This window comes from Aptenodytes forsteri, unplaced genomic scaffold, assembly GCF_000699145.1.
Source record: "Aptenodytes forsteri isolate BGI_AS27 unplaced genomic scaffold, ASM69914v1 Scaffold50, whole genome shotgun sequence".
In the NCBI taxonomy this organism is placed as follows: Eukaryota; Metazoa; Chordata; class Aves; order Sphenisciformes; family Spheniscidae; genus Aptenodytes; species Aptenodytes forsteri.
This window is the reverse complement of record NW_008795126.1, coordinates 5,781,103-5,795,861: the sequence shown is the minus strand read 5'-3', so window position 1 is coordinate 5,795,861 and position 14,759 is coordinate 5,781,103. Positions and strand designations below refer to the sequence as shown.

Genomic DNA, 14,759 nt, shown 5'->3' with positions numbered 1-14,759 from the left:
TGAGCGAGCGGCTGTGTGGTACTCAGTTGCCGACTGAGGTTAAACCACGACAAAATCACATCAATCTCCCTTTAAAATGTAAGTCCCTTCCTAGAAGAAACACGAAGGTGTTGATTTAAATTATAATTACTATTTTGCTAGAACATGATATAGTTATTGAATGGCAGAAGAGACAACAGCTGTAAAGAGCATTGCCTTGTGCAACTTTATGGAAATACAAATGTATTAATATTTCACACACAATGGACACTGAGTTTCACTGTCGTTTGTAAAATCAAGATTAAAGGATTGGGACCAATTCAGTGCATTGGTATAGATATGTATGTATATATAAATTTCTCTTCCTTTTTATTGGCAAGTAAAATGCAAAAGTCAGGTCCAGAGGCTAAGCTGTCATTAAGGTCATGTGGCCTATCCATGGAAGTATTTTGCAGCACCTGGGCACCATTCAGAGCAGGCTGATGGTGAGCAGGAAACACAGTCCCATGGGGAAATGCTCCACATCATCCTCTGTTAAACCTAACACAGAAGTAGGGCTGTGGAGGTAGAGTGACCTGTGCTATGCACAAATGCTAGTTTGTAGAAGACAGACCTTCATTCTGGGTGAATAACATTTCCTTCTGTTTTGTTTCTCACATTAGAGCGTGTTCCTGACTTTCCCAAACTGTAATCTATAAAATGATTAAATAAATCATGTGAACAGCCACAATAAAAAAAAACAAACCTATTCTCTCAGCCCTCAAGCTATTTCCAACTAATTTAGTGTTGTGGTGCTATTCTGCACACCAGAAAGCTAGTTTTCAAGAAATGCTTTAAAAATTACAACAAAAATAGACTTCTCATGGCACTATAACACAAAAGCTGAGAACCTGTAAATAGAACCAGTGCAAGATTCATAGCCCAAGACCAAAGTCTGGCACATTTTTTATCTCAGCTTCAACTGTCTGTGGTAATCTATCAGCCTCTCTTTCTGGTCCAAATTGTCCTTTCATTGGTATTTCATCCGTCACACAGGCTGATGAAGAAAGCAAGCCTTTGTCACCATACCATTAGTCTGATGTTCAATGACACATGGCACCAACTGTATGTTGTTCTGTCGTGGCTCCCGCCCTGTATTTGGGTTCATGCATGATCTTCATTGAGTGAGACCCGCAGGTCTCTCTGTGCCTCAGGCAGTTAAAATGACCACCCAGGACTCTCTGGTAGCAGAGGAATCACATGAATCAGCGGAATCAATTAACTATTTCTGTAACATGTTCTCCTCTCTACAATTATTCGGCTCTCCTATCAATAGCAGAAGATGAATGAGGTCTTGCCTCCTACAGGTGTTCCCAGGATGACAAGTGATAATATCCTTGCACATTTTTGTAGATCAAAAACTGTGAAGTCCATCTCCTGTCTAACAAGAGAAACAAGCCTTAAAAGCTACTTTCCTCTTTTACTCCCAATGCCAGACTTGGACTTTATCAGGACTTGACTGGGATTAGGCCAAGTAACCTCTTTACATTTACTCCTGACTTCGTATTTTTTGGCGGCCATTGTGCTTCCTTTACTCCTTCATTGTCATAATACTCTGGCAGCATAGCAGAATGAAAACAGTTGGCACTAGTACACTGAGACGTATCTGGCAGCTGCAGGCACCAGATGCCAAGTGCTTCAGTGCATTTTCTAGCAGCAGTAGCAGCAGCCAGTTCTCTGGGAAACTGCCTGAACTCCTGCCTCATTTCACTCCTGGCTGTTTTTAGTCTGAGTGGTCCACGAGAAGAGCACAGGGTCAGTCTGCAGCCTACTTGCCTTTCAAGTAGGCTGTTTTCCTCCAGCTCACTTCTGATTCAGTGAAATCTGATTATACAGCACCACCTTAGATTATTTAGAAGATGTGTTTTGGGGTCTGCCAGTCGAAATGGACATGCTTCACTTTCTTGATGAGCCAGCGGTAATTTCCATTTGCAAAATGTCTTTCTAAACCAATTAGTAATTGTAGTAATGTTTCTCAAAGAAATGGTGTGCCTCTTGACTCAAGGGTCAAGATGATGTAGGGAGGAAGAGAACTCTCCTGAGGCCAGGTTCTGATCCAAAGCAGTCAGCATAAAACTTTTTACTCACTACAAGCTTTAGATGAGGCCCATAAACCAGCAAATACCTGTCAATGAGTGGAAGATATTGTGCTGCAGGAATCAGTAGACATCAGCTGCTCACTTGTATCTCAGCCTGGAAATTGTCCTTTTTCCACTCCTTTGCTCAAGCTTTTGCTGCTAGAGGCAGGATAAAAATCTGGTGATCAGTATGTGATGTTGGGGGTGCAAAAAATATCCACGCGGCCTTCAGCACGGCTTCTAGCATGCAGAGAAGCCAGCAAACAGAGAAAAAACTGGAGGCTGGAGATACTGTTGTGGTAGGCTGGTCTCTACAGTGACCAGACATCTATTGCAAACAATGTAACGTAGAGCGGACTATAAAGAATGATCCTTTGTTAGAAAATGTAGCAAAAAGGTGCAAAAGTGACAGAAGCATTTTTTCTTGTCCATACTGTAATCATCCACAGTGAGCTGCAAAAAATTCATCTCGGCCCTAGCCCAAGATTGGTATTTTAATCTTTAATTTATACTTGCATCTACCAAAACAAATAGCATAATTTTTTGTCAAGTGTTAACAAGAAATGAAACTGGGTAGCCACATTTTTAGAAAAGTTTAAACTTTCTTCAGTGACACTGTGTTACAGCATTTATTCCTACCCCTTACCATGACCAGCTTATAATTTAATTACAATATTAACTTGAAATATTTCTTGAGGTTTAGTCTAGCTTAATTAAGACTTACTGTTTTGATGACTTCTTCTTAAAACAAGAATGAGTGTGTGGCATAAGACAAGCCCGCTCAAGATAGAATTATTTTTAAAAGCTCACTCTTTTCAGTGATAAACAATAATTTGCATGAAGAAAAAGAAAATCTGTTTTTAATTTCATGATTTAAAAAAAAATTACATTCTGGTGTTATATAAATTTTATATCTCATGGCAAAGAAACTGCAGATCTGAAGAGTAATCCATGTTTCATTAGTTTGTGTATTCTGCCACAGAATATAATACTACGTTCTTAAATTAGTTGGAAGCCACACTGTGCTGCAGAGTATAAAAACAAAAGTAAGGGCTCAAGCTAGGTCAAGCATATTTTGTATAGGTCCATTAAAAATCTCATTCCATTAATATTAATAAAGATGTTGAGACACAAAAGTCCTTCAATTAACATATATTAGGCAGGCAGGCACAAGCATTCAAGTGATCCCACTGTGAACAGCAAGAATCCAGCCCTCAAAGAATAAAGCCATGTGTGTGCTGTGTACATAGTGGGGCAGCTAGAAATGCTAATGCCACAGGAGAGTGAAAAGGCAACGCCCTATTGTCTATGCAAGTAAATATCACTTTATTGCCTCAGCTTCCTTTTCTATTAAGCAGGTTTGAGCGGGGCCTTGTTATTCCAGTAAGAATAACTTCAAGACCTATTATCTTTGTCATCAGACTTTTTTCTTTTACGATTTTTTGGCAGGAACTAGCTGGGCAGCCGCATATGAAATTCAGGAAAAGGATTTTCATCTGACTGTACAACTTGTTTGTAGATTTCCCTAGCTTATGGACTAACATTGTAAAAAGAAATTAACTTGCATGTTCCAGAAATTACTCTGGACAATAATGGTTCCCACGGTACTGAGCTTCAACCATCAAGACTCATTCACTTGCATATGACCTGATTATTTGACATTTCTTCACCCTCATTCTTAGTGACTTCCGAGCATGACAAACAATAAAAGGTTACCGATGTCAACCTATTATGAGCCAGGATGCTGTTCCCATCTAACACACAGTAAAGCCAGTACTGAAGCTTAATTAATACATGTTTGTAAACTGTGCTGAGCTACAAGGCATTATGATTTCAGGTTTCTTCTGTAAATGTTTACCTCGAAGCTTTAGTCAATGGTCCACTGTCTGAACCAAAGATAAGTTCTGCTTCCATCAGCTATTCACATAGCTGGTCAAATCGCTGTCAGAGCAAATCAATAGGAAATTCCTTTAGCATACTGTAATTTATGGTAGACCTGCAGCAACAGAATTGGGATTAAAAAGGGATAAGAAAAGGCAAGAAAGAACCAACATTACTGCTCCCAGTGACATGATCAAAAAGACAGAGGAAAACCTTGTTTGTAACGTAATTATCCATTAAAGTTCAATTCAGATACCATTTAAGGGCTAGGCAGAGCCTTCCTAACACAAAATGAGTGGGTTTTAGAAAAAAAGATACTGAAGTCTGAGCTTCAGCTGATATAACTCACTGTAGGTCCACTGCTAGCTCTCACTGCAGAGATAACTAAGTTTAACCCCTCTCCTGCCAGCTCACTGAGACAAGACCATTACAAAATGAGGCACACAGAGCTAACAGCTTCTGTATGTGGTCAGGAGTCAAGTCAGAGGGATCACTTCTGATGACTAGAAAGGCTGCTGACTTTAATGGGGCTGCTGTCAGGTTATCACTGGACACTGCAACTTCCAAAAAGAGAAAGCAGGTATTTTCTAGAAAATCTCTACAGAGCTATAAATCTGTAAGTCAGCAACATTACTCATGCTCAGGAGAGAATGAAATCAGATGCAAATAGCTCTGAAATTGTTTTAAAGAATTGACCAATATATTATTGGCATCACAGCTCTGGATGCCTTTGTCTAGCATAGCCCCAGCTTTTATCTTGCCCCCATCCATGGACTGCAAATTTCAAACCCATAGACACTGAGAACAGTCTTTAGACCTCTGTCCTTCTCTCACTGTTTGCAGTACCGGACAGCAATCCCAGTGATCAAACTACCATCTGTTTCGAAGAGTATGGGACATGCCGTGCATCAGAAACACAAACCCTTCCCTAAAAAGTTGCAAATTAGAAAACATTATCTTAAATATCTTGTAGACTTAAACATAACTGTGACAAACAAAAACTGTAGGTGCCAAAACAACTGAGGGACTTACGGAGCTGGTAACAAACTCCCAGCAACCATCCAGACCAGTTATGACCAGGCAGCCTACGCTGAATCAACGTCAAGTTCCCAACTGAGTACAAGTGTGCAAATCACAAAGCTGTCATCATAATCAGGGCACAGGTTTTGCAGAGAGGCTAAGGAGGGAGTAAGCTTGGGAAAAAAAATGTTTTAAGAACAGTATTGATACCACTGTTTGTTCAAATTAAGTGGACTCTGTGGCAGGGCCAGGGCACAACCAAAATACTCCTGTGCTTTCCACTCTACCGCTATGTGTCAGGTACAGAGCTCTAGGAGTGGGCTGCTTGAGCTGGACTTGAACTACAGTTTCACAGACTGTCATTGTGTTTTGGGTAAACAAAAGCCTTTACACTCCAGGTCTGCAAACCCAGTATCTTCCTCAAACACTTCTGAAGTGGAGGAAGAAGGGGAAAAGACAGAAATAAAACCTTGTTTAGGTTAATTATTAGTGACTGAAAGCTGCTATTAATTATTAGAATCTGCCTCTAAAAAGAGAAATATTTTAGATGTTCAGCAGTTCACAGCTGTGAGAATGTGTTGCATCTCGGCAGCAGAGATGGTATGGTCCAAATGAAAATAGTGGCGCTTAAAATAAAAATCCTCATTTACATCAAAGACATCCTGTTATGAAAAGGTCAAGTCTGTGCAGACAGGTCATCCTCCCCTGACCCTTATGAGGGCATTTGACTATAAGCTTCTCTCTAATGGACTAGGGAAAGTGTGGGAACTAAGCTTTGTGGAAAGACTTTGCTACGGCAAGAAAAATGCTGATGTTTCAAGTATAGATAGAGTCTACTAATTCCTTTAGAAGTTATGATAAGACTGTTGCTTAACAAGAAAGGCCAGGATGAACTGCCTGTCTATGTACAAATGGACGGCTCCCTGTTTCTGGAACTGCTTTAAGGGTGCAAGCAGCTGTGCTTGTAACAGCTTGAAGTTTGGTCTGAAATATACCGATGAACAATTTCCATGCTCTTACTGCCAGCTGAGCAATAATGGAGCAGGCAAAAATGACTGAGAGGACCAACTCCTGTGGGCGCTCTTGCGAGCTGTTCTATGTCCACAGCCCACTGTGTTCAGGCTGATGGAGCAAAAGTGCTCTCAGTGACACAGTATTTCCCCTATGTATGTTGAAGGGTTCCAGGTTTTTTAATATAAAACCTGGAAGAAATGCAACCTCTATTACTTTTCCTGTCCAGCGGAAGCAGATTATTTCTCCGTCATTAATCCTCTTTAATTCCATTTCTTACCCATCAGGAATCAGTAGGGTCAAAATGCCTGGGATAACACTGTCTTTGTCTTGCAGAGCTAAAGCCAGAGTTAAACAGAAAGCTTATCAGACAGATATGGAGAAGGGCAATCAATAATCTAATCACACAATTCATTCCCCATCAGCAGTCAATTCAAGGCTGAGACCAGAAACAGTGTCTTGCATTTGTCTAGTATAATTTAAAATATCTTCAAGAATATGGCTTTTTCCCATTGTCACCTCATTTTCCTGTAAAAGTTTTTATCTTCATCTTTACCTTATTATGGAGTGAATAATGGCAAAATGTCCATCAAAATAATAGACAAAACAATGATCTGGTAAAACATAGTTCGTGTTTTATAAAGGATGGAGATGTAATGGTGTGTGAATATAAAGAAAGTCAAAGAACTCATATGCCAGATGCTGTTCATGTTGTGCTGGTATAATGGCAGAAAATGTAGGATTTGTATATTGACTTGTGGATGGACTAAAAATAGTTTTAAGAATGAGTTAAATCACCAGTTCTGTACTCAGTTTCTCTTCAAGGTCCCACTGGGCCAAATTTTGTCCTATTTTTACAGCTGTAGGTTTCTAAAGGAACCTCATAGCGAACAGCAGTTATTTTGTACTTTTACCAGCAGACTGGCTCACTGATTTTGATGGGAGTTTGACTGCATAAGAACCTTGGGATTTGTCTCAACATATTTAATTGGACTTAAAGTGTGAGCTCTAGGAATAAGAGGCTGTTGTTAGCGTGAACTTAAATAATGCTAATACAGGGTGCAATTAAACGACTACAAAGAATGGGTACATGAGTCGCCTTGCCTGTCTACCTCTTAGGTGGCCAGACTGTGTTAAGAAGCTTTAATTTTGTGGCTTCTTTGATACTTTGAGCAAAGTCCTGCCCTCAGACATGCACACACAACTTCCATTGAATTAATACATCTCCTGTTTATCCCTCAGTGCTGCATCTAACCCTTTCTGCAGTTGTAGACTCCTCTGACAGCTCAGTGAGTGTAACATGATTCATCCTTCCCTCCTCTTTCTCTTCCCTTGACTAGACACTAACAAACATAACAGAACTTGAGACAAGAGAAAGAGGCCCCTTATAATGAAAGATTCAATCACATCTTACCAAAAACAAAGGAGGGCACTAGCTAGTGCATGAAGCTGACTCCACTCTTCTAATTGAGGTACATAAATAAAAGGGAGAGAATGGCCTGCATTCACCTCTAGTTTAAGCAGGTGCAACCTCTCAGGCCTCCATGCTAGTGCGTTTGCTTAGGGCTGAATTTGGCCTGAACAATAAAACTGCGTATCATATAGTTTTAAAGGACCTGATCTATTCCACTGAACTCTACTGATTTTCTCTCTGACACAAAATACACATGCATGTCTCCTCTATGATGTAATGGTAGGAGAGTTCCTTTATGTTGTACATACGTTTCTTCCCTCTGGGCACACGTTTCGTACTTGCTATATACCCTGACCTGTCTCCTCCACCAAATAGCAGCAACATCCCCACAAATGCTATATAATAAACTACTCATTCATTATGTTCACTATTTTCTATATGTTGTGTATTGGACTATAATGTAAACTTGTTTGACTTTGTAAGAGAGAGTTCTTGTTCGCAAGGTAAATGTGACTTCTGCTCCTAAATGCACAGTTATAAACTACTTTTAAGAACATCTCTAGAACACAGCTAGACTACTGACAACTCTGGGGTTCTCTTGTATTCTGCCCTGATTTCCTGTGTGACTGCAGACAATTCACTTTATACACAAGATTATGTATACATAGACCTAACATAAGCAGCACATAAGGAGGCAGAAAGGAGACAAAAACTAGCATATAAAGAGACAAGCAACATACAGTTTATCCACAGACTAGGAAGACAGTAGTAAGGCTTTTAGAGACAATGTCATAATGAAAGTGGGGTTAAAGATGGTGAACCTACAGCAGACATCTGTTTTTAATGCAGATGAGATAGCACAACATGTGGATGAGGCAAGAGGAATGAGGTAGGAATACAGATACAGCCACACTGAGTAAGTCCTAAAATCAATTTCTTATTCTAACAGTGGCCAGCACCATCTCCTTCAGAAAAACTGAAAAACCCCTGCATTCTATGGATTTGGCATAGTCTGCCTCCCAATTAGATAGCTAAAGGCGATTATAATTAATAATATATTACTAAATAATAATAGTAATAAAAACATGTAATTAGAATAAGTAAGAATTAGCTCAAGTCAGGAGTTTGGAAAAAAAATTGAATTTGGGAAGAATGAACAGCTTGAATTGGAGAACATAAACAGAGGATGAAGCAGCAAGACAAACCAGTGGCCTGTATATATCAACTGGGAGAGCACAAGGGATTGAAGGAAACTCCAAGAAGTCATGCTGGAGTAACAGAAGAGTTTTATTAAAAGTAATAATGAATATCAGTGGAGAAAGGAGTTGAAAATTTTGCATTAATTTCTATTTGGGCCACATTAAGATGATGCCAAAGAGAGAAATGAGTTTTGTATTTACTAACATAAATGAACTCATTGACCCGAAGTTGTAAGAGTTAAAAAAACCCACTCCTGAGAATGAGAATGTATTAACAAAATATATGAAAATGAAAAAAATTATCACAGCTTCTTTGGAGGGAATGTATCGTATTCTCCACAGATAGTCTAGAACATATTTTTCAGAAGGTGTACAAAGTACATCTGTCTTTTGAGCATTTTTGATAAAATGACTGAGCAAATCTGTGTGATATACAACATAAGCCTGAATTTTAATAAATCTCTCATACTCTTTTATTGCTAAGTAAGTATGATGCTGCTACTCAACGCCTGATGGTGAAACAGACACTTAGGAAGATGGAAACACGATTTCTTACTTACAAGATAATTTCATTTAAAAAAAAAAAAAATCACAGTTTTCTTGCTGCATAACAGATGCTCCAGCAAGTAAAGGATGCTGACTGAAGCAGGAAAGGGCAGAAGACAGAAGAAAACAAGTTTCCTGTTGAAAATCAAAGCACCTAAACACTTTGATGATGAAAAGGCAAGAGACAGTACTCACAGTAAACTTGTGCACATTCTCCTAAAATGCTAACTTAATGTATTAGAGTACTTATTCAGATAAAGAGCATAGATCCAGTTTCGCCTTCTGACACATCAAGAAAATAGTGTTGACTGATGGAAACATTTGGTCTCAAATCAACAAATCAGCATAAAAATGTGGGGCCATTCTGTCAACTAAGCTATTAAAATGTGAGTAAGATACACACATCTCTTAATAGATCTATACCAAAGCAACAAATTCTTGCTCCTTTCCAGTGTTAAGTTAAGGTCATCCTGCCTAACAAACCATTTCATATAGACTCTCTCAAAAGTCTGCTCTGCAGGCAATGGCAGATAACAGACAGCTGAATGACTGAATACTCTAGGTCATCCAAAAAATTAGATCAAAGAGTCCCTGTAGTCTATTGAAATGCAATTGCTTCCAAATCACATTGTGGTGTTCCAGGCTTGAAAGAATGGGTCACTGCAGTTTTATTGTAGAGAAGCTATTGCTAATGAAAGGAACAATGGAAAGATTAGTGCTACCAACCATATAGAAGAAATACCACTTTCGGTTTAATTGCAGTGAACAAAGCAAATAGGAAAGAAGGGCAACCAAGTGACAAAAGTAGTTGGTGCAAAGAGGATATAGAAGCTATTCACAAGGCTCTCTTGATCAGAGCACAGCGTCCAGACTTAACATATGATTACTGAATTTGGATCACAGTAAAAAATGACGTGGTTGTCATTACAGACAGCTGACGACACATTTTTTAGAAGGCAGTCTTACAAACTGAAAGACTAATAATCCTGTTGATAATTTGCCTGGGATTCATTAGTTGCACAGAAATTAATAAATGGATAGGGAGAAAGGAACAATTATGCTTTATTTGTAATACCTACTCCGCAGGAGATTATTATAAGTAAAGGTTTACTTCATTTACCAGTTAAAAATAACAATTTAAGGTGAAATCTTAAATCCAAGGTGAACCTTGGAACTGATTAAAGAAAGAGAGAGATTCTAATTGGTGATAATCTAGGTACTGAAAAAGGTTCTGCCATAATAAATTTGTTCATGCCACAATGTTTATTGTCTTTTGATCAGTTTCTGGATCTTTTCTAAGTGAAGCTTACCAGTCATAACAATCTCTATGTCGAGACAGTGGTAAAAGATCCATTTCAGTCTCAGTTAAGATCACTACATTCTGTTTCTCTGTGACCTGAGGCAGACTTGAACCTTCCTTCTCCAGGCAAGACTTGACAAGCCCAGCTTCACTCAGCTCATAAAGCATGTTAAAAAACAAAGCGTGACCAAACAGGGGAGATCACCCAAACTGTAACTGTTGTGTGCAGGTAGAGCACTTCTCTTAGAGGAAAAGGCAAACACTGCAATAAGTTAAAACTCTTTTTTTCTGAGTAAATATGGTAAAAGCTAGCAGTTGTGAAAATGAAGCTTCCACAGAAACAACTAAGCACATCCGATAGTAACAGTTCAGCACTACAAACACAACTTAAAAAACAAAAGAAAGCTTCATTCCAGTTCCTGGCACCTGCTCCAAAGTCACATTTGCAACTGTTCAAATGAACTACAACATACTGATTCCTCTAACTTGCTCAGAAAAAAAGTAGAGCATTCAAAATATAGTCCAGACTACTTCAACCAGTTATCAGTATTCAAGAGCTCTTCCTAACGAACCACCCTCTTCTCAAGTCACGGATTACTATTTCAAAGGAAACACTGGGTGCCTCAAGTGCTCCTTTTTTGGTCCCGTCACACAGTTTAATAGTCCTTATGGACAAGTACCTTTGCAAAACAGATTTCTAGAGGGTGACCCAACATATCCTCTGGACCTTAGTCAGCGACAAAGCATATAGATATCTTCATATACCTAACACTATTAAATGTCACTGCTTTCATCTGCATCCCTAGGAGATTGCTTTGCAAGTGCAAGGGCTTAAGCCTAAAAACCATCAATAACTATTAATTCTGTAGATGATTCTTCTGAATTACATCAGTAAAGACTTCTCTGCAGGCAATGAGCACTGTCAAATGTATTTTGAAAAAATAATTTGAGTAACAATTTTTCATTACCTTGGATGACAGCCATAAATGGAAAATATGCAATGATAATATTTAACACATTCATAAGAGATCAAATAATCAAGACTTATAAACCCAAATAAGGCTGGAATTGTCAAAGGAAACAAAGGGAAATTGGTTAATAACTCCTGCTGAGCTAGGAAATTCACCCTTCCTTAAAGCAGTTGACAAACCTAGGTACAATATTTTTTTCTTACAAGCTTATGGATTGATTGACAAACCTAGGTACAATATTTTTTTCTCACAAGCTTATGGATTGATTTTTTTTTTTCTTTATTCATAGTAGTTCACAAAGGCAGGAAGAGCATTTACTTAAGAGCAAGCAAAAATGTATAAACTATCACAAACTATAACAAATGAAAATTGCTATGGGATAATTACTAGGACTACCAGCCAGTCGTCTGTTTTTTTCCTGAAAGACTGTGATCAAAAAATACAAAGGGTGTGTTGCAGTTCATTGGTTATAACTAAACCTCTTCTGTTAAATGCAATAGCAGCTAGTCGTATTAGGAAAATCACCAAATGGTGTATGGTATCCTGAATATTGTATGAATTACATACCTTCAGCTACTATTCCATGTATGAAAATACTTTTAATGCTGATTTGTTTTAAATAAATACTTACCAAGCCTACACATGTAGATATTGCTACCGAAGAGGTGCTATCATTCCTTATAAATCCCTGGTAGAAACACTGCTCAATTTCATGTTCCTGAGAATTTGAGACTCCATCTTTCCCGAGTACCTGGACAATAAAACTGTTGCTTAAAATGGTCGAAGGTTTAAGTTCTAAGTGAAGTTCCTGTCCAAATGCTGAAAATTTGTAGTGCAAGGAACTCTTTGAACTCTGAGTTGATCTCTTTCTCCTAGTACTGTGCAAAACATCATGTGAAATGTACGATCCACTGGAATCCACTTTGACAGGTGTCACAAACACATAATCTGTAACGACAAAAAGTTAGCCATCAGCTTTTGTATCCAACAAATAAGGTAAGTGTCATTCTAACACAGTAGCATCAGGCTTTCACTATGGCATGAAGCATTCCCTCTTTTAGGGAATGGCCTGAAAACTCTGCAGGCTATGTGTGTATAGGCTTGACTGCGTAAATTCACCCCTGTAAGTCACAGAGGCTCTCAAACAGTGTTTGTTTCCTTTCTGCCCCACTGAGAGGTACAGACTAACTAGCATAGCTGTGAACATTCCCACAATCGCTCTTCTGAAGACATTTGTCATCACCAGCAGATCTGTAGATTTTCCCCTCCCCCTGTATTAATTGCTGTCAAATGTGAAGGCTGCTCTGGTTTGAGGGGTTTTTTCTTTCCCTAAGAATGCAGCAAATATTATATCACTGTAGGGGTAGCCATGACTGAGACTTTGTAGAACTGTACCACTTGTTCAAATGGATTAAAGGATTAATTTATTAATGCCTTAACTGAGTGAGACCTCATCTCTTTGTAGTGACTCGATTAGACTGGGTTTCAAATTGTAACTGACCTTCAGCAGAAAGAGATTACATCCTACCTAATAACCTTTAGTCAGCCATTGCTAATTGCACGTCAAAGAAGTTTATTGTTTTGGATAAAATATGTGAAAAATTACAAAACTATTTGTGAGGAGAAGACTAAGATCTACTCACAACCACCTAACAAAGGAAAAAATAGAGGCCATGATTCAGATAGCTGCATACGCAGGTGCCTAGCTTGAAGTACATCACCATTGCTGTTGATCAAGCCATACAGGGACTACTTATATCCTGGAAGCTGGGTGTGAATTTTAGCCATTTCCTGAACTAGGACCTTTGCACCTATTCCTGGTTATATGAGTAGTTACGCTGAATAAACTGCTTCACAACCCCATTTCATTTTTGAGCTGTATTTCTCTGTGAATACTTAAAGATGTCCATGCATTTGACAGTAAAACAATCCATTTCTCTTCCTAAATTGAAATAACACCTTTAAAAAAGAAGAAAACTCTCTCCTTCTTGTGTTGTAACAGATGTTGCAAAAACTATCAATCTCTTTGCCTGAATAGACTTTATTGGACACACATTAAGCTGAAAACATAACCAGTGATAGGTTGTTTTTCCTTAGACAGTGGGAACAATATATCAAGAACTTTCACTTTGCTCGAGTGGTGTTAATCAATGGCAGAAGTTGAGGACGCTACGCAGGCTGGTGGCCAAAAAACGCAAGCAGCTGCTGGAGAGAGGGAATCCCCCGGTGAGCAGACGATAGGGTGCAAGAGGGTTTTCCTTTCTGCACGCTGGTGTGGTTTTCTATTGTACTTTGTTTCCACTCGCACCCAATAAAAAGCATATACTGCACTTCAAACTTCCCAAAGCCATCAGCATCTAAGTGTTAGTCTCTGCAACCTGGGAACAAACAGCTCCTGTGCTCTCGCTCACACAAGTCCTTTCTCTCCAGGTTTGTTTTCCCTTAGCCTTCATTGCACAGCTTCTTCTGCTCTCCCACCCAAATCTTTTCATTACTTTTGTCTCATTGCTTCCATAACAGACACATGAGGTTTTGTTGTTGTGGCTACATACACATTCATCTTTCTAATCGCACATGTAAACGTGGATGTATTTACCATCTCATTCATTTGCTTTGCTGTTACATATCGTTCCTTTTAGCTTTTGCACACAGGGCTTAACAAGTTAATCTCTGCCCATAGTTAGCTATTTTACAGCAGCCAACTTGCTTTCACTTTATGTTCCCCGAACACTGTGGCTTCTTCCCTTTAAATGCTTAGTCCACCAAAAAAAGCATCCATGCAAATGTTCATATACACATACACAGAAAGAGCTATACAAACCATGATTCCATTCACTGATGCTGTCACTGGTTAAAGTTGCTGCATGAGACATGCAACAGAGGCAGCACAGCTGAAGGGTCTGCAAGAGAAAAAAAAAAGAGAGAGAAAAGGAGCATTGGGCGAGATTTACTTGACAAGGGAAGGCAGAAAGACAAGGCACCAGAAACTGTGCAGTAACCTGGTATGAAAGTACACTAGGCGACTGCGAAAGAAAGTGCTCTCGACCTGCCTTTACAGTGCTTCCAAGCCACGGGAGAGTCGGGAATTGCATGGAGCTGCCGCTGAGAATCGCAACAGGTAAAGTCCAGACGACAAGCAGGAGACAGTCCATGTTCCGCCGTGCACCTGGTGTGCTACCTGCTCCCCGAAGCGTGCGGCGGGCGAGCCCGGATCCCCCGCATGGTCACCTGGGCTCTGCCCCGCAGCAGCTCCGGCGGCCGGCTCGCAGCGCCGCGCCCCCGCCGTGCGCGGCGGCGGAGCCCATGGAGCGGCGTCCAGGT

At 39.5% G+C, this 14,759-nt stretch overlaps 1 protein-coding gene across 1 annotated transcript in view; it reads right to left on the bottom strand.

Annotated features, from left to right (window-relative positions):
* ADAMTS18 (ADAM metallopeptidase with thrombospondin type 1 motif 18) overlaps nucleotides 1-14,590 on the bottom strand; it is a 79,684-nt gene extending 65,094 nt beyond the window's left edge. The window contains exons 1-3 of the mRNA XM_009277313.2: nucleotides 14,489-14,590; nucleotides 14,260-14,338; nucleotides 12,070-12,386 (exon numbers count right to left, since the gene is read on the bottom strand). Coding sequence (XP_009275588.2) covers nucleotides 12,070-12,386; nucleotides 14,260-14,338; nucleotides 14,489-14,590 — 498 coding nt within the window. The remainder of the gene's footprint in view (nucleotides 1-12,069; nucleotides 12,387-14,259; nucleotides 14,339-14,488) is intronic.
* Nucleotides 14,591-14,759: the final 169 nt, after the last annotated feature.